The following is a 21268-nucleotide window of genomic DNA, read 5'->3' as shown; positions in this document are numbered from 1 at the left end:
AAATAGGGATCATTGCTTTTCTAATTTATTGGTTGTGTCAATTTCGAAACATTGTTTCGAAACATTACCGTAATAAACATTATCACCTGTACGGTTTAATCGTGTATAAATCAGTCAATTGTATTATTAAAGATGTATAGTACATAACAAATTTTACGCAATTTGTATCTATTTATTTCCTTTCATTTTCTTAATAACTTTTATGTAAAGAATTAATACTAAGAATGTTTTTTTAAGTATTCCATTTTATTTTTCAAATATGGTACTAATCATTAAAGTCGAAAATTACCATTCATTAAAAACGTGTCACTGTTAGAAGCAATGGACCCTGAAATAGAGGATGCGTATATCGCAGTCACGTATTGCATGCTATTTGAGTGTTCTGAGCGATGAAAGGATTTTTTTGTTTATTGGAAGCATTCCTATCATTCGTGTCTGGATTCAGTTAAAAGAAAATAAATTTGGACAGGAATGGTTAAAGATTATACAAATAAAAACTTACATTAAAAAAATATTTCCCTCGAATTACTGTTTATCTCACTCCGACACTCTTTGAAGTTTCTTCACATTTCTGTGTTATAAAGAACATGGCACTATAACTAACAACACAAGCATGAACAACGATGGTACAAAATACACTTATCTATGTTATTTGTTTATTTACACTGGTCTGCACATATCAAAGGTAAAGCGATAAAGTCAATCAATCTGTACCGCATGTGCCAACACGATACATTTTAGTACATCTTGTATATATACAATGCTTTTACTAGCTTTAATACCAAATAATTCATAAATAAAGTACATACCAGGTACCTCTAACCTCAAAAATAATGTTTCATTAAACATATACTGATTTATAATTGAATCGATTATTGGAGATACATGTGCTATTAGCACACATGGCACTTTTTATTAAAGAAATCCTAAATAAATAGAAAACTGAAGTCCATAAAGGCGTATACTCCCGGTGCCATACAACGCACTGTCTTCATTGCTTATCTGTCTAACTAATAGCAGGTACATCTTAAACGACTTCCGAGTAAATATGAACACATACCGATCATAGATATTTAAAATAACGTACAAATCACAACAACATATTTGTCCGTATCACACACTTCCAAATGCACAGACTGTGTCTACTCGAACTATATTTAGCAGTGCAAGTATAATCGGTTCATGTTTATAATACAAAGTATACATGAAACTGTCTAACTTTCGAGAATAGCACTATGGTTGCTGAATCGACTTTAGCACTGCCACTAATATTCAAACAAAGACTCTCACAACAGCATATGCATCGTCCATTCCATTTTTGGTTTATCACAGTCACAATCACACCCTAAATAAATCCAACAGCATATGTGGTCGAGTTATTCACAAGTTGTATGACATTTCGCCTACCGTGTTATCTCAATCATTTACCAACATGTCTGTTGTATGACATTTACCAACATGTCTGTTGTATGAAATTTACCAACATGTCTGTTGTATGATATTTACCAACATGTATGTTGTATGACATTTACCAACATGTCTGCTGTATGACATTTACCAACATGTCCGTTGTATAACATTTACCAACATGTATGTTGTATTGCATTTACCAAAATGTCTGTTGTATGACATTTACCAACATGTCCGTTGTATGACATTTACGAACATGTCTGTTGTATGACATTTACCAAGATTTATGTTGTATGAAATTTACCAACATGTTTGTTGTATGACATTTACCAACATGTCCGTTGTATGACATTTACCAACATGTCTGTTGTTTGACATTTACCAACATGTCCGTTGTATGATATTTCAGCGCTGAGACGTTCGTATATCATTTCGCTTTCTACCTTTTCGGCTTCCTCGTCCAAATAATCGACTCAACAGGTCGAATGGTCCCTTAAATGACATTCTGGAAATGGTGGGTTTTCTCGATTCAACGGCTAAAACTGGTTCTGGAAGTGTCGGATTAAGTTTAAATCTTATTTGACTAAGCATTCCAACCAACAGTTCGTCTACGTGGTGATTCAGCGCTGCCGAGGTCTCTGTGTATTTGGCGTCGTATTGTAAGGCAACGTCAAGAGCTTCTGTAATAAGAAAACAACAATATGTACATGTTCTTAATAAGAATTTAGATACAGGGCAAACATGTGCATGTACCTATAAATAACGAAATTGAATACAACACAGTAGTAACTGTTGTCCCACAAGTGTAAAGTGGGACATTCATCCTTTTTTCAAAGTATCAAAGTATTCCACAATCCAGCCAATTTAGTATGCGAGCCTTTTGTTCTGTAAACCTCTCGGTGGTTAAAACACAACTCAGTTTCAATGTACATTTGTACATAATATACTAGAATTTGTATTTAAAGAGAATCTTTTATCTTTCGCTATCTATTTTCAAAGTGTAGTTGACCATTTTATGTATCTTACCATCAAGTCAAAACAGTGCGAGATGCTAATCCATAAGTAGGATGTAGCTGGCCATTATATTTATTCATCAAGTCATATCTGTTCGTTATGTTTATCTATGTGTAAAGTGTAGCTGTCTGATTTTAGTATAAAGATTGTCAGCTACTTGCATGATACTAATGAAATATAATATAACCATAAGAAAGGAAGGTTACCATCTCTCTATTGGTTAAATTGTCTTATTGTGTTTAAAATGTTATTTTCATAATGTTATTAGTTTTAAGATTAGCTGTAAATCAAGACAGACACTTTAATGTAAGGATATCAGATTGCGCTTATGGCGATCTAGTTGTTTATTTGGAATTATATATTGTTTCTTCAAATTCTATCCCTTGATTTTAAATGAGGATATATTTCGTCACAGTGATAATTAATTCGGAAATGATATCAGTGCAAGATTTCCTTACTACCTTTAACCATATTTGTATCCTAACTCTGCATCAATACGTGTTTATGGAAAGGATACTGTATTTGTTGCAATTTTTGTGCCTTACCCCGTTGCTATTGAACGACAATGTATGCACTGTTTGTTCAAATACAAAATTCCAATGGATAAAGGAAGAAGAGTGCTGTGGCCTAGGGCTATAGACATTTATCAACTTGAACCTATAACCACAGAAAACTGAGCCTAAGGTATTTCTTTCACTTCCCATTTAAATCTCTTCATTGAGTTAACTAAGTATGAATGGAACTATAGCCAATATGGCGTAGTGGCAATGGAAAACCACGTAAATATAATAACAATGAATCAAAAGTCAGACTAATGTAATACATAGTTGTGTATATGATGACATTGTACAACAAACAGATTTTTTACATAGAGTTGATAGTAATAATATCCACCTAGTTTCTTCTACCCACGCGATAATTAAACGTTGCATTATTTTATTTTTTAAACACTTATAACATCAAAGATCTGATATTATCACCCACCTACTTCCTGATTTGTGTCGATAGACAGTCTTCCAACGTCCTTATAAACAGGTTATCGAAATGCCTATAGTTTCGCTCTGTCATCTTTACTAATGGGCCAGCTCCGTTTATGAGTTTGATGACTAAGCTAATTGTTCACGACCTCTTTCACGGACAGTCGTGTTTGCGGGGTTCACCTAAGTTTGTCGAGGGGTTGTCTTGTATAATGGTATTTTTTTTATATGTGTGGTATCCTGCTCGACCTGATATTGAAGACAATGGCTGTTTCTTTCAACATGTTTATTTAAGATGTTATTGTTCATCAAACAAACGTTTTATTGCATTTGCATACGAAATGTTTGACCTTGACATTAATCAATACTTCCTGTGAACCTTAACATCAATAAGGGCATGGCGTTACTAAATGCCGTTTCCTAGATCATATTATGAAGGTTATTGGTTGTTCGGTTCATTACGTACACAGGAAGGAGCGTTGCGTAAACGTTTATTACATAAATGACTGTTTAAGTGCCCTCCCAATTGCTGATGAAACAATTTCAAAACATTGTGTAATGCGATGTCGTAGAGTACATGTTTTCACATCTTTTCTCGCTCGACATCACAAATTATACAGCCACAGCCACGCTTTATATTTTCACTTTTTACATTCCTGTCGTTTTTGAGATTCCTATAAAAGATTCCAAGCATTGCTAGATACGTCTTATCGATGCAATTCATCTACTAACGCCCATCGGCATATGTTCCCTAAACGTACATAAGCGCATCAGTCATAAAAACACTGAGACAGATTTAAACGTTGGGACGTCGTAATCAATCGTTGTCTAAGCACCATACATATCCTTACAACGTAACGCATGGATATAGCTGTCTCTACTTTTCGTTATATCAAGCACCTGAACAGTTTTCTTCTCACGATAACACTCTCTCCTTTAGTTTTGAATATCTGTAATCGTGAGAACCATTTTAAAATAGATCTAGGCTGAAACCTCCCAGATCAAAACACCGTAACAGAACAGGTACATGACGTAAGACAAAGTAGGTATCGCGTGCATTTTGGGCTGGAGTGAATTTCTAAAGAGTGTAAGGTACAAACTACCACGTGTAAAGGGCGTGTACAAAGAGTGAATCGTAGAATTGCCAACAGATACCACGATTACAGGTCATCTTTACGAGTGGAGAATCATGAACATAGTTACTACATTCAGTTTATTGTTCGTTTCAAGGCAATATTTGTCAATGCGTTCGTGCGTTTATCTGTGATCAGAATGAACAGAGGAAAGCAGTACTAGAAGGAGTAAAGGAGACAAAAATTACGTCACCGTGTAAACTATAAGGTAACAAGGATATCCCTACAGTAAATCAACAATTAACAGGCTTACAGCTTACTGTCGTTGTCCCTACATAGATTCAGAGGGAACAAATTCGCAGATTACCATTGAAATTCTGCTACTGTGTATCTACAGTGAACAGGCAATACAGTAAACTTACAATGAACAAGCTGACAGCGTACCGTTGTTGTCCCAGAAATGGATTTAGAGGGAACCAATTTACAGCTTACTATCGAAATATTCTTCTGTGAATCTCCAGTGAACATGCTTACACTTTACTATTGACATATACACCACACAAGCGTACAGCTTACCATCTGTATGGCTACAGATAATCTACAGCGGGCAAGTTTACAACTTAATATAGACGTCCCTGTAATAAATTTACAGCTTATCAATCAATGACACCCCTACAGAACATATACACCAAACAAGCTCACAGCTTACCATTGACATATCTAGAGTTTATCTACAGTGAATTTACAGCTTAACATTGACACCCCTATAGTGTATATCCACCAAGCAAGCTCACAGCTTACCATGGACATCTCTAGAGTTTATCTACAGTGAAGTTACAGCTTAACATTGACACCCCTACAGTGCGCATACAGCAAAAAAACAGCGAACAGTGGCGAGCGCAACGTTAACTAGTGTTTCATCGAAATTGAATTATTTCTTTGTTTTCGTGGCAAATAAACTAAAACGATGATTGGAATTACAGTGACATATTGCTATACTGACATTATTTTAACATAGGAAACATTTAAAAAGGAAGTAAATGATGGTGCATTCCTAACATAGATGTTCCCCTCACATTACAATGGTATAGATGACATTATTAAAAATAAAACAATAATATGTCACTTCCAACACGCGTACATTTTTCTCTACGGCATCATAGACAGATGTCTTTTTGTAGGAGTGATCGTTTAAAGATGAACTCAGAATTGTAGGCTGCTCTTTGGTCATGTCGAATAAAAACAGTCCTGACCTAGGTAATTACTCAATTTAAAAACTGCTACCATCCGACTTCTGAAAGGCAGGTCAAAATTCTCTTAAGGTTAAAGGTTTAGATGGAATTTGGCACTTAACGGAAATTTTAGCACTATCAGTCACACCAGTTTACTTCACCTTTCCATAAGTACACGTGCATTATAGATATAAACATTTCTGGCATGCGACAGGAATTTACAAAATGTACAGTATTTAAGATTGTTTTTCACCTATTCAATTAGCAAAGGGTACAGTTTCTTTGGAACCGATAGATACAATGTACCTGTAGGTTGCAGCTGCAGTGATCGAGTGCAAAAAACTCAGCATCAATCAAGATGTCATAACGTGCCTACGGGGCTTGGATCCTGTCTGAACTGTTGTCAAGGTGAGCTGTAACGTCAGCTACCTTGGCAGTCTAGCTATCTCAGCCATCCGAGTACCTTTAGTGCCAGGAGGCTTCAACCTCTGTGTCTGTGCATACTCTTGGCGAGACTACCAGAGCAGGACAATTCTGGGTTACAGAGAATGGTATTTCCACCATGTTGTGGTCATGCAACGTACGTGTACAAACAGAAGATAGCCAGGTAGAACTGTTACCCAAAATTTAACACGGGGCACCTGTTAAATATTAAATAGCAGTTGAGACCAGGATTCAGTTTCATTATTATTAATTTGCTTTCTACTATGTAACACGTATTTGCAGGTCAAATTTTCCTGTTTTAAATTTTGGAATACTATATACTAGGAGTTTATGTAGAGATTCTGAGGGTGATGTTTTTAAGCAAGGACTATGCTGATTTTGTCTTGTCAGTTATCCCTTTGTAAAACCAACTGGATAAAGAAAGAGGTTCATTTGATTTAGTTCCAAAACAGACGACGGAAAGAGATCATTATAAGGCTACAATGGTTGTTACTTCCACCTTTGAAAGCAAATCAACTTTGTCACGTCAATTTGTTATCAACCATTCAAAGAAGTGTAAAACGACCGGAAAACCTTTCGTGATATGCATGGGCGATGTAACGTTGTGTGTGGGCACGTCAAGTGCTAAAACGAAAGTGGTTTTATGGATTACCTCGCCGTTATTACATTTATTCTGTATGGAGTTAATGGATTCAGTTTCGTATTTTGCTCAGTGTAACGAGTAAACGTTTTCATTATGTATTCTTTTTCTATGGAAAAGAATATTATTCATTTGAAGAGGAACATAAATTGCATATTCTTCATTTTGTTCAGAATAGAACGACAAATGATATAATAGTAATTTCTTCTGACTGTGAGAATAAACTATGTTTAAATTTGATTTGCTAAATCTATAACGCCCTTTTGTTTGCACCCATTTGTATTTATTTCAGTTTGTCATATGTACCAACTCGCCCCAAATGTCGCCTTGATTATCGTTGAACAGAAAAGAAAATATCGTGTGGTGCTGATAGATGTCGTAGATCGTGTTTTATATATATACGGATTTTCTATGTTCTAAATGTAATTCTTTAAAACCACACTACGTCACTTTGGTTACTTTACAGATATCACGGCTTAAATATCGTTTTACTCTTCAATACATTTATTTGTTCGTGTAAAAAAAAAAAAGTTTTGCATTGGTAGATAATATACATAAAAGTACGAATCAATCAAATTCCGAACTGGTACGTTTATTGTACATGTATTATTACCTTCGGTCGTAACCTTTCGTTTTCTGACGAGATCAGCCTTGTTTCCGACCAGTATGGTGGTCCTGTCTGTACCGATGTCGTATAGTAGCTCGTTCAGTATGTTAGTGGCAGCCACAAAGGTGTCCCGATGGGCTATTGAGAAGACCACAATGTAGGCATCTGCTCGGAAGTCCTCGAGATCATACTGAAAAATACATAGCCATGTACACATTAAGTTAGGGTAAATGTAGAATATAAAATACATTATAAAATGTCTTACTTGTTTGGCTTTCCACAGCAAGATAGATATGTGCTTCCTATATCGTATTTTTAATGACTATTGTTGTGGTTTTTGCTGTCAACACTCGATCGATGTGAGGGCGTGATATTACTTGGATTTCATCTAGGTTTTCAGGACGGATGTCGTTGATGAAGCTAAAGACGCTTACCCTGCCGGAACACCTGTTCTTATTATCCTTGTACTTTTGCAAGGGTCGCAACGTAAATGTTTCCTTTGTTTATATTTCCCCTAGTTAATAAATTGGAGTTTTGGTTACACTTAGGTATACTTCTGTTGTTTTCTGTTACATTGATGATGTGTTTAATAAATAAATCGTTTTATTATTATTATTAAAACACAAAATAAACACTATGAATTGAAAGTTATATGGTTTCCTCATTTCACGTTATTTCTGGTGCATAACTATATTTTAAGCGTTATAAATATATAACTAATACATTGGATCAAAGAGATGTACTTGGCGAGGAAGCTTTGGAGAGAAACACATAGTGAGTAATAGTTGGTAAGTTTGGTGACCTAATTCAAAGTTGAGAGATAAAGTATGTATCAGCTAAAAGAATTCCGTCTACACTATTTAATATACACAAATCTGAACACGAGGGGGCGTGACAGGGCATGGGGAAACAAAACAAAACAGAAAGTACAATAAATCAGCGATACATCTACCCACACAAAACTCAAAAACGAAGTCATTCAATGCTAAAGAGCACAGGCTTGACACTCTTGCTTCCTTTCCAAATCAAGAAATGTTTATTGTTTATTTCGTGTGTAATAATATTCAGCAACAATCAAACCTAAACCGAGCTATTGCAGTTCCATTATTGCAAAGCACAAAAAATAAGGTGAATATAAAAAACTTGTTTTTTTCGAATACTCTAAAACCTAGATTAAAAGTGATGTCGTCGAGAAAAAATCTTTATCCCAGAACTAACTTGGAAGCAACACAGCGGAAATTAATATCGAAAAGACACAGCGACAAAACGAAAAGTGGAAATTTCATTATTTTTTCAATTACAGATGTCGCTGGTTGGTTTACCGTGTTTTACTCCTAAGACGTGGTACTGCCAATCTACTGTTGTAACCTTCAGCTGACCTCCATGTGCTACCATGTGTGCCACGGACTCACCGCCTAAGCTGTGAGTTGACAGATTGCGAACAACCTGGAGTTGATCACAAAACGTAGTCTAGTGCAGTAGGTTTAACGCTATCTTATTCTTCAAATATCGTGATCGCACAAACCCTTATCGTAAACAACCCAATCGTCGTTATTTCACTTATGGTTTAAACTGACAAAAACAAAGCAAATGGAAATAGAAACAAATGATAATTATAAAAAAAGTGCCATCTTATCTCCGAGCCGATCCAACCTAATGACACCATGGGGTTCAATTTGTAAGGTCTTAGTTATATAACGCGATCGTTCTAAAGCCTAATGGCATGTTATTTGCCGTATTGGGACAAAAAGAGCCTGTCTGGAAGGTTGTATATATCATAGTAAAATTTAATAATGATCTCTTTGTGCAAGCAGCTGACATTAATGCATTATAAACACATCCGAACCCAAAACATCAATATGCAATTAATTTAATTTATTTTCATCCCGGAATTAATTGAAAAAAATAATTGGAAAGGAATGAACGTATATCACGTAAAACATGACCGCTGATCAGGGTGGGCGTATCAGTTGGCGGCAGACGTAAATGTAAAGGTAGGACAGAATGAATAGTACAATATATTTCCATATTGTAAGAACAATTTGTTTGTTTATGAAATAAATTAGCAAATATTCATCCCGTTATATTTTTGCTTATTCAACACATGAAAATATTGCGTCTTTTAGCACGAAGCACAACTACACATTTATATTAATCACATAATCGGCCTGTTATCCAGTGAATTCGCCCGTGTAATATTTTTACATATGTCACTAGTGTTCTATACGTTTTTCATTGGCTGTGCCAGTCAAAAATCGATTGTGACGTCATAAGATGGACAATGACGTGACGTCATAAATTGTGAATGGCGCAACAAATGATTAAGCCCTCTAAATTTTGCTTTTAAACCTGTCAAAATATGTTTTGAGCTATGTGATAATGCGCTAACTGTAAAGCAGTCAAACGAAATGGCCTTTTTTCGGAAGATACCATGAAGGCAACGAAAAATCTTGCCCGTAGCCCTCGGCATCATTCAATAAAACTTGTCGTATAAGTGTCTATGTCGCATATTCGGCACCTACCACAGGAATCGAGATTTTTTTCGAGATTTTTAATGCAAGCCCGTATGTTACTGTCAAGAATGGGAAAGTTCACGACCAAAGAAATTGTTATCCTGGCGCTAATCATACACCTTATTTGTAAATTATTTTGAAGGTAGACTCACACGTGCAAACAATATAGCTAAACAAATTAAGTGGGGTAGACTTTTCATCATTCTTAATAAATAAATCTTAGCATCTATATAGTAGATAGAAGCGACACCGATATCCATCATATCGGCTATATCTACATGTACTTGTAACCAGCTGGGCATCGTATCTATTATTTGGTTTCCGGCCTTGTCTGGCTATCAAATCAACCGCACTGAGATGCTTATATTTACGATCATAATCATTCATACGCGCTGTTGTTTATTATGGTCACGTGCGTTTTGACGTTTCTGTCATTAGCTATCCAAGAGTCGTTACCAATCTGAGGAAATCTAATACCACCAGATGAAGGATTCGTTTTGGTAATGATTATATATTTGCATCTCATCGTTCATTGAATTATCGACAGTTAGGAGGCGGAACGACACCTGACACTATGAAAACTCAATCCATTTTCTTTGAATCTATTTGTTTTAAATCACTTGAAATACGAAGTAGGAAAAACGCATATTGACAAGTTTTAATCTTGATTTCTGAAAGCTGGGTTCTGAGTAAACTTACTTCCGGGTCCAACCCATCTGTACATTCTAACGTGGACTCCTCGCCGTTGAGAAGAACAGATACCGTGTTTTCCTCCTCGTCTCTATCTGAAACATAGAACACACGGTTTATACTTCTGACCTCTCGAGGTGAAAGGTTCCTGTGAGGAAACACGAGATATACAGTTGATAAACAGTACAATAAAGGGCAGTAGCAGAAATAAGAAATAGCAACAGGCCGGATAATTACAGCGAATACCAGATCAGTCGCTTAAACGTGCCCATCTATTTATAGTGTAACTGGGGTAAAAAGCTGTTCTGTGAACCTGAAGATGGAATACAGGAACAGTAACAAGCCTAGTCATTAAAATGTTTTGCTCGATGACTAAAACAAACACGATATGTCCGTTGCAAACTGGCACGAAAACGCTTCTCAAAATGAGAACAAATTGAAACGACATCTGGCCAGCATGAGAGTTGTGTTGAATCCTGTAGTTTTTATGGATTGTATTTCTGTCCGTTGTCTACGAGATATATTTATTGGTAAATTAATCTGCACTCAAAATCACATTAGCCATAAGGTTAGCAGCAGGTAACACATGGTACTATATCGTGCTCGCGTGCTGCCACATTGCTGGGTTTTAGTACTGCTAACCAAGATGATCTAGTATATAGATATTAATCGTCCACTGCTGCATGAGGACAAACAAATGAAAACTTAATTTTGATAACCTATTATAAGGAATAGTGACACAGAACGTTACATTGAAAACTATTACATTCTGAAACACAAGTTGTGATGCTTTAAGAATATTTGTTTTTAATTTGAAATAAAAAAAAAAAGACATTTCTCTAAATTGTACACATGCATATCATCATGTGCCCTGTTTGTAAATGCGTAAGAACTAGTTGCGTACATATGTGTGTATTATGTGTACTCTGATAGTTTACCTGTATCCGTTTTAATCACGTTTGTGTATCACATATGCATTGTTTTAGCACGTGTGTGCATTATACATATATATATATGTTTTAGCACGTATCTGAGTTATGTATACCCAATTTTAGCACATATTTGTATTATATATATCTCATTTTCAATATTCGAATTATACGTACCCCGTCAATAACGGGTATTTGTATTATATCTGATGTTGTAACGCATGCATGTGTACCCAGACGTGAGACCATGAAAGACGTTTTCGAATGATTTTACAGAAAATCAAGATCACAGAATGTGTCTAGAAAGTCGGTACTCTGTTTATCAAGTGAATGTTCATCTTCCATCAATTTAACTCAATTTCCAAGATCATAACTTATTCCTGCTTTTCTAATTACGGCGAAATCAATTTGATTATCCGCTACTGAAAAAGAACTAAACAGAGCTAACACAATCCTCTCAAAGTACATACGATATGGGGTTTTAACTTACAAGTACGTCAACGTCATTAATATTTTGAGTTGGTTCATTTACAAACGACAAAACTATTATTAAGATACACTGAAAAAGAAATAAACATTTCTTCCAACACTTCAGAAAATCTTAAACGTCAATCCAATATAGACACGCTAAGAGCAGCACTCTGTCCTATCAAAATACAAGTAACCTCTGCCCCCATCTGGCCATTTGATGTTGTAGAAGGCAAAGATGAGCGATAACCTTGCATGCTTTTGAAGTATATATTCTAGAGCTTACTTTCTGAAAGCTATTCATGCTTAAAAGAATCATATTTGCAATAACATTCTATATGTAATTAAGAACTTATAAATTATTTTGGTATTTATTTTTATCAATTATTATGTTAAGATCCGAACTCATCCAGTGATGAATGGACTCGGTTTGAATATTTCTGTTGCAACTGTTTTAAATGTAAATAGTTTGTTTATAGTAAAGCTGCGCATACTCGTAGCTCCCATATATAATGTCATCAGTATAAACAAGACGTCTGTGTGTGTTTGTGTACAACCCCGTGCCTCTCTCAGCAGTACTGGCATATTCACTGGAGTACCAGTTATTGTCGGTTAGTGTGAGATGTGATAACCATCACTGGAGAGCGTCCACCACATACCAAGTTGAACTAGTTAAAAATGTCCTACCTATAGCAATTGTACCATAGCAGTGCACGACACCTTTCGGTATAAAAGTCAGTATAGATTTCAGCAGTAAGGATTTAGCCAGTAGTACATCTTAAATGCCAAAGCACTTATAATAAACCAATCTGTAATGGTCACACAATAAGTATGGGTGCCAAACACCTTTAATTATATATTCTTATAAGCTGTGTGTGAAATATGTTAGTACAGTTATATTTCATTGTTTATCCAAACTACATTATATAAGTGCAACACCCTGTATGGTTGGTACTATAAAAACGTATAAATCACATCGCCAACGTTGTAGGGTAAACACAGTAATACAAGTGCACACTAAATATTTAAGAAACACCCAAAACAAAGGGGAAAACATCTGTCTTTCTCAATAGCATTTGCAAACATTGTATACTCGTATTTTGATTCATTAAAATACAAAATACAACAAAAATGTTATCTTCTTTAGACTTTACATGTATCATACAAAAAATAGGGAAAAAACCTTAACAGTAAATTAATGAATGTTTGAAATATAATCTTGGAAACTCGCGGGTAGGTGCAAAACACTCGGCAATATACGACAAAATACCATCAGCATCATCCTCTTCTTACTTTTTGTCTGATAATGAATAGTATGGTATCTCTATTTTACTTAGCTTGCGTTCACCTTTCTTGTATGCTGTTAATGTAAGCTAACAAAAGATCGCTTGTGCACAAATCGGTCTACTGGTACAAAAACATACTCAAATGCCAGTGAAACTACGTGACTCTTGACAAACACCATATGCAATGCTGTCTTCAATTTCCTAACTAACCACTTGGTAATGGTCATTACTTGATAGACATGTACATTGGGATACTTGAAGACATTTATCTCCGCAAATCGGTTAATTACAGTGACGTAAACACCGTTGAGTCTTCCTCGTCTCTGGACGAACCCCCCTCCGAGCTAGCATTGGAGAAGAGGCTGTGTGAATCTAGTCTGTCATAGAGACCGGCCTCAATGGCTGCCAAGCGATGAGTGAGGGAAACCAGCAGGCGTGAACGTTCTATTTTAGTTCTAACGAGGAGCACAAACTCGTTAGCTCATTTACAGGTCGTTACTTGTTTTCACCGAGTGTCTGTTTTAAACGGGCCCCGAAAAGGCATGGTAAATGTCCTTTTTTTACTAGCAGATATTGTAGCAATGTCATCAGTTCGTGACTATTTTGTCCTGTTCGGCTGTGTTTGATGCCGGAATTTTACTACCTATATATCAGTCTGTAATTTATTGGTAAGCTGTAGCATATCAAACAGTAAGGATGCGTTTTGTGGTTATTTGCATAATTCGAATGACCCACTTCTTTGTTCCAAAAGAAAGTTGGCCAAATAACTGTCAAATTCAGTATACGTTACTTCAATGGTGAAATAAGGAACACGCATACAGGTATACATCAGGTGTTCAAAACAAGTGTTTACTAACTGTAGTGTTCGTTACCAGAAATAAAAGCGTCCGGTTATCAACACTAGTGTACATAAAATCAACAGTTGAAAACCATAAGTGTTCGTCACCATTGTTTATCAATATCTGATGTTCTTCGCTAACCATTAGAGTCTGCCATTGGTTTTAACCAACCATTATTGTGCATCACTTGTTTATACGAACCATTAATGTGCATCACTTGTTTGTATTGATTAACCATTAATGTGTATCACGTGTATTTACCAACAATTAATGTGTATCACGTGTATTGGCCAACCATTAATGTGTATCAAATGTATTTATTAACCATTAATGTGTATCACGTGTATTAACCAACCATTAATGTGTATCAATTGTATTTAATAACCAATAATGTGTATCACTTGTATTTATTAACCAATAATATGTATCACTTGTATTTACTAACCATTAATGTGTATCACGTGTATTGACCAACAAATAATGCGTATCGCTTGTACACTTGTATTTATCAACCACTATTGTGTATAAATTGTAAATATCAATCATTAGTGTTTATAACTTGTATTTACTACCGTAATTAATGTGTGTCACCAGCACTTGCTTACCATTTATGTTTTACTTCAACATTAACCGTTACTGTTTACATCATACATTGTTCACCAGCGTATTTTCCGGTACATCATATACGTCTGTGTATATATCAGAGAGTTCATTAGGAGGCTGACTAGCTCCGAATTTCTTTTTACATAAACCGGACTCGCCAAATCTACGTAAAATTGCGATTATAAAAGAAAAGTTGAGATTATTAGAAAAGGCTGTGTAATGACCGGAACATCGGGTACAGAAGGAAGTATTATAACAAAGGGAACGGCTTTCTTAACTAGTTCATTGTCTTTGATTAGAGAGATCTGTTGTGCATTGCTATTTGGCATTCCACCAGTCCAGGTACATGCAGATCATAGCCTGACTCAGGTGCAAATGTAAGCCGTGCGTTCCCGTTAATTATGCATAGGTGTGTTCTGCATTTTCGTCCAAAAAAAAGTTAAACTGTATGCCCTGTCGGGAATACAGAGTACAAACTAGTCTTTCGTAACGTCTACCGTTCACATTCAGCGATTGTACCGATGGGTTGTCAATATCAGTTGTAAAAATGGGTGTATAGCATGAATTCAACAAAGTACTCGTTAACGGCTTTTCAACTGAGACATACGAACAAAGTTATGAAGGTTATGTATTAAAAAGAATTAAAGAGATAAAGTTATAAAGAGAATAAGGGTTTACGTTGTATGTAAGCAATCGAATATCATGAACAATGAAAAGTTTAATGTAAGGAAAAAGTAATTGCAATAACGAGAACAAAAATGTTATAGCACGTACAACGATCTTTCATGTTTTTTCAAATGTAAGCTAGACTTTTGACAAGTTAGTCTTCCCTTTTTATGAATTTGACTGACCTTCCATCGAAGTAAATTAGTGTTTGATGATAGTGAGAATTGCGAAGTGTAATCAAAATCCTAAATAGGACAAAATCTGGACAAGACAAAGATTAAAAAGAAGAACACTGAACAGAGGCAATACGACCAGGTGTTCCGTAGGTGTAAGCGTACTTTTAAGTACAGTGTGTATACGGAACATATTTTTCCTGTATTCATCGCATTATTTTGTTGTTGTTTTGATGATATTTGTAGCGCAATAATATTCATGGTTTCTACTAGCATGCTTTCCTTGCCTACGTGATGCAACAACGGTACGGGGAGTTACACGGTACGGGGAGGTACGGGGAGTTACACGGTACGGGGAGTTACACGGTACGGGGAGGTACGGGGAGTTACACGGTACGGGGAGTTACACGGTACGGGGAGGTACGGGGAGTTACACGGTACGGGGAGTTACACGGTACGGGGAGGTACGGGGAGTTACACGGTACGGGGAGTTACACGGTACGGGGAGGTACGGGGAGTTACACGGTACGGGGAGTTACACGGTACGGGGAGGTACGGGGAGTTACACGGTACGGGGAGTTACACGGTACGGGGAGATACACGGTACGGGGAGTTACACGGTACGGGGAGTTACACGGTACGGGGAGGTACGGGGAGTTACACGGTACGGGGAGTTACACGGTACGGGGAGATACACGGTACGGGGAGTTACACGGTACGGGGAGTTACACGGTACGGGGAGGTACGGGGAGTTACACGGTACGGGGAGTTACACGGTACGGGGAGGTACACGGAGTTACACGGTACGGGGAGTTACACGGTACGGGGAGGTACGGGGAGTTACACGGTACGGGGAGTTACACGGTACGGGGAGGTACACGGTACGGGGAGTTACACGGTACGGGGAGTTACACGGTACGGGGAGATACACAGTACGGGGAGTTACACGGTACGGGGAGTTACACGGTACGGGAAGTTACACGGTACGGGAAGTTACACGGTACGGGGAGATACACGGTACGGGGAGTTACTTAATGCGTTACAGAAAGCCTTAAGAACATTCGTACCGATCAATGTATACAGGTACACGTTGATATCGCGGAGTCCTTACGCCCTTAGCCTTACGTAATGGTTTCTACCGAAACGGTATCAAACAGGCCCCGGGATTTAGGCAATGTTAACAGTTTTTCATTTGAAAGCATTATTTACGTCAAGGAAATCTTAAGTGGTGCTATCCGATCGAGAATCTTATATTTCCGTTAATTAAATGTAATTAATGTTCGTAAAACTAGAGCCAAGCCTTAGTTTCTTGACTTACTTTTTCCCATGGGAAGTATTTGCTTTAGCTAAGTAACTTTAGGTATGCAATTGTCAAAAAACACGGAACGATCGTAAGACTAGGGCCTGGGTACAATTATATCTTACTGGATTGACCAGGACAGCGTCAAAGTATAAAGACCTCATGCAGATTGTTTTGTTACACAACGAATGAGCATTGGTCAATAGAATATTAAGGTCAAAGACATTTAAATGTGTATTGTTCTCAAAAGTGTGGGAGTACAAACATATCCTTATTTAGGTATTTGCTTTAAGAAATTCCTGAGTCCTAAATACGAATTGGCTTATATAGTAGAACCGGAGGACTAATGGTATTACAAACCACAGGTTGTCTGTACTTGACCAGGTACATCTGTGTAGTCAAACCCCGACAAATAAACACAAACTAATTACAAACGTTTCGTTTCATTTCGTAATAAGAATGGGCGAAAGCTTCTGCAGGACACATATGCCTAATCAACAGTGGGATGCCTACTCCGCAGAAGAGTTTTGGTAATTGGGGGCTATGAGGGTATCAGTATATATATATATATATACCTTCAAAACCTCACTGGTTGTATGGTTTACCCGTTACACATACAATGGGAAGAGTGCTCGTTTCGTGAGGTTATAAATGTCATTCATTTACAAACCGCCAGTTTACTTCTCGTGTGTTTGAGCAGAGGCTTTTTGTCCAAAAACTGTACCTTTAGAATCCAATCGAGTTTGGAATGGGAATTGTTGTCGAAGGAGCTGGTTCCATTTCGCGCCTAAGCTGACGTATTTCTGTGAAAGGCGTGCCTCTTTCACATTTTGAAAGCAATTATATTTCGGTTCCTTAAACATTTAAACAAACATTTCACACGTTTGAGAAACTAGTTTGAAAGGAAAAGTATCCTTTTGTATAGTGTTTGTTTATTTCATTGATTATTAGGATATATACATAAATGTAGGTTGTAGACAGTAGCTGCAAAAGAAAGAGATGAACTGAACAATCGCTGGAAGTGGGAGAAGAAAGAATACATCAATCCAGTATTGTTAATGGAACTTACGTTTGTTCCTTTAATGACTCTAAAAATAGGACACCAAAGAAACAGTCAGAACTGCAGTGGTTCCCGTACCAAAAATGAAACCACATATGATAATGCATTGTAACAGAGCTGACCTGTATGTTTCCCTATAAATGCAGAGAAATATTTCAGCTGTATACATTACAAACTGGCTAATTATAAAATAGTTCACCAACACCATTATAACACGAATATATTGTTATAGTTTCATAATAATAATGCGACTATGAGAAACGAGGGAACACTATAAAAGTGTTTCCTGTATTCCTACACAGCATTGTTTAAATAAACAGTTAGTTTTACTATTAAAAGTATGTATACATACCCATTGAATTGTCGAAAGCAACATATTCTGACGTCATGAACTGTTGTGTAATTGAAGACTTGCCCACCCCTGTGGCCCCGAGAACGAGCACCTTAAAATAGGAGGCGTTGCCGGATTGTGATGTCTGCGTAGTGACACGAGGGGTCATGAGCGGGAAAGATCGCGTGCTTCCACCGCCATGGCCGACATTGTCACGTGAATGTGTGGCGTTGGTACTGCCAGAGTTACGACCTCCTTTTTTTCTGAAGGAATCACCTCTGTTGACGACCCCTTTAGATGTCGTCTTGAATGACCTGACTCGCCTTATGGAAGCGTCTTTGTTTTCCCGTCCGTCACGAACATCGTCAAACGACACTGACAGGTAACTAGGTTGTGTTCCTGACGTCACACTTCCACGTCGAGAATTGTCATCTTTTATTTGACGTGTTTCTGGCACATTTTGGCGTGACCTTAGCTCGCCGGCGACCTTGAACGATCCTGCACGACTATGTGACACATGATTTCCAGGCTGCAAGTGGTTAGAGGAATGGTAGCCTGGTTGTAACCCGGAAGATTGACTGCCGTGGTGACCAGAGGAAGGATACCCCGGTTTTAAGTGTCCGGTCGAATCCGTCATGGATTCCTCTGACAACATCTGTCTGTGATGAGAACGCGTGTAACTCTTTTGACTTCTGGCACTTTTTTTAGACAAATTCTCACAATTTCTTTCAACAGTCATGTTATTAGCTAGAGATAACAGAATAAACTATATTTCCCTCGCACAATCGTAATCGAAATATCACGCAGAAATATGCTTATTGTATAATGGAGTGATAACTACAACATTATAGGCCGTGACTACTGGGGTTTTGATGATAGTGATTTCGCGGAAGAATCATGGCGTAGGATTGTTTCGGAGGTTTTGGAGTAGAAAATATCCTGTGTGAGAGAGCGATGCACGCACGGCTAGTCTATGTATCATATAGCGGTGTTAACCCTTCCGACAGTCTGCTTACATCCTATCTAAGGGATCCCCTTATAAACATACTCTCGCAGGCAAACCACGTGCAATGTATGTGGTGGCCGGTAAAACGTTAGTCATACTTTTCCTATCTCCTCATTCTCCCGTGCTTTTACGTGCACATCCGTGTGTGGTCGCTTATACCTCTCCAAATTTTCTATTTTGAATACCTTCTCTGAGAATTGTCGAATTTGAAACATCTTAAAATGTCTACTGCATTGTACATACGATACGTACGTGCCAAGTTCTTGAAGATTCTCAAACCTTCCAAGTGTTTAAATTTCAACGCGTTTTACTTCCAAGAGTTCGTGCCAGAATTCTATAAACCTCCTACTCAAACCAGGAAGTGATATTGAACTAGTTTACAGCTCAGACAGCCATAAATCAACACACACTATCGATATAAACATCATTTTTCTTCATAACATTGTGTATAGCCGTCTTTCTGCGTGTTGGAATTGTCTAGTGGGGAAATGTATCCTCGTGTATCGTTTGGATGGAACAGCTAAGAGACGTGAATAAAACTTTTCAATGTTATAATAACTACAGGGCGAAATGGTGCATTTCTATAGCGACTGTCATTGGTTCAGTATGGTATCATTATGGATGCTGAGTAATTCTATATAGTATAATGCAATTAGGTGTGATATAAATATGCAATACATAATGCGGGCGGTATTTCTTTGTGTAGTAATACAGTACAATATACCGATATTCGTTTGCGGTTTGAAATATAATCTAATTATTTTTTTACTATATCTTATATATAAGTTTATTATCATAAAGCCATGATGATTCATAACAGGACTGACTGGGAGCAATACCGCTTTTGAAATATCTGACTGGCTGACAAAATAATAGAGAAACAAATAAGTTGATAATAACGTTACTTTATATATTATTTTATAGAGAACGGTTTTCAAAAAGGACTATACAAACACGCTTATAGCTTCGGTTGTAGAATGTATGTAATCAATGTACGCTGTTTGTATAGGAAAGAATTTTGTTGTGTGTGCAGCACGGAATTTGTTGTGTGTGCAGCACGGAGTTTGTCGTGTGTGCAGCACGGAGTTGGTTGTGTGTGCAGCACGGAGTTGGTTGTGTGTGCATCACGGAGTTGGTTGTGTGAGCGGCACGGAGTTTGTTGTGTGTGCAGCACGGAATTTGCTGTGTGAGCAGCACGGATTTTGTTTTGTGAGCAGCACGGAGTTTGTTGTGTGTGCAGCACGGAGTGTGTTGTGTGTGCAGCACGGAATTCGTTGTGTGTGCAGCACGGAGTTTGTTGTGTGAGCAGCACGAAGTTTGTTATGTGTGCATCATGTAGTTTGTTGTGAGAGCAACAGGGAGTTTGTTGTGTGAGCAACACGGAGTTTGTTGTGTGTGCAGCACGGAATTTGTCGTGTGTGCAGCACGAAGTTTGTCGTGTGAGCGGCACGGAGTTTGTTGTGTGTGCAGCACGAAGTTTGTTGTGTGTGCAGCACGGAGTTTGTTGTGTGTGCAGCACGGAATTTGTTGTGTGTGCATCACGGCATTTGTTGTGTGAGCAGCACGAAGTTTGTTGTGTGAGCAGCACGGAGTTTGTTGTGAGAGCAGCAAGGAGTTTGTTGTGTGTGCAGCACAGAGTTTGTTGTGTGAGCAGCACGGAGTTTGTTGTGTTTGTAGCACGGAGTTTGTTGCGTGTGCAGCACGGAGTTTGTTGTGTGAGCAGCACGGAGTTTGTTGTGTGTGCAGCACGGAATTTGTTGTGTGAGCAGCACAGAATTCATTGTGTGTGCAGCACGGAGTGTATTGTGTGTGCGGCAGGGAGTTTGTTGTATGTGCAGCACGGAGTTTGTTGTATGTGCAGCACGGAGTTTGTTGTGTGTGCAGCACGGAATTTGTTGTGTGAGCAGCACGGATTTTGTTGTGTGTGCAGCACGGAGTTAGTTGTGTGTGCAGCACGGAGTTTGTTGTGTGTGCAATACGGAGTTTGTTGTGTGTGCGGCAGGGAGT

General features: G+C 37.6%; 1 protein-coding gene across 1 annotated transcript; it reads right to left on the bottom strand.

Annotated features, from left to right (window-relative positions):
- Positions 1-1516: 1516 nt before the first annotated feature.
- Positions 1517-19702, bottom strand: LOC110459869. The gene is made up of 4 exons (XM_021512334.1): positions 18277-19702; positions 10610-10695; positions 7404-7587; positions 1517-2090 (listed from the first exon to the last, which is right to left on the bottom strand). Exons 1-4 carry the CDS (start codon positions 18992-18994, stop codon positions 1816-1818), a joined length of 1263 nt encoding a protein of 420 aa, XP_021368009.1. The 5' UTR covers positions 18995-19702; the 3' UTR covers positions 1517-1815.
- Between the last annotated feature and the right edge of the window lie 1566 nt (positions 19703-21268).

This window comes from Mizuhopecten yessoensis, unplaced genomic scaffold (genome assembly GCF_002113885.1).
Source record: "Mizuhopecten yessoensis strain PY_sf001 unplaced genomic scaffold, ASM211388v2 scaffold10247, whole genome shotgun sequence".
NCBI classification, from domain to species: Eukaryota; Metazoa; Mollusca; class Bivalvia; order Pectinida; family Pectinidae; genus Mizuhopecten; species Mizuhopecten yessoensis.
Note: the sequence above shows the minus strand (reverse complement) of the source record. Positions and strands in the feature narration are given on the sequence as shown.

Coding starts and splice junctions, on each gene's coding strand:
- LOC110459869 (XM_021512334.1), bottom strand. CDS start 18,994: ATGACTGTTGAAAGAAATTGTGAGAATTTGTCTAAAAAAAGTGCCAGA. Junction 10,696..18,276: donor TGCTTTCGACAATTCAATGG/GTATGTATACAT, acceptor TCTATGTTTCAG/ATAGAGACGAGGAGGAAAAC. Junction 2,091..7,403: donor ACGAAAGGTTACGACCGAAG/GTAATAATACAT, acceptor TTCTTATTACAG/AAGCTCTTGACGTTGCCTTA.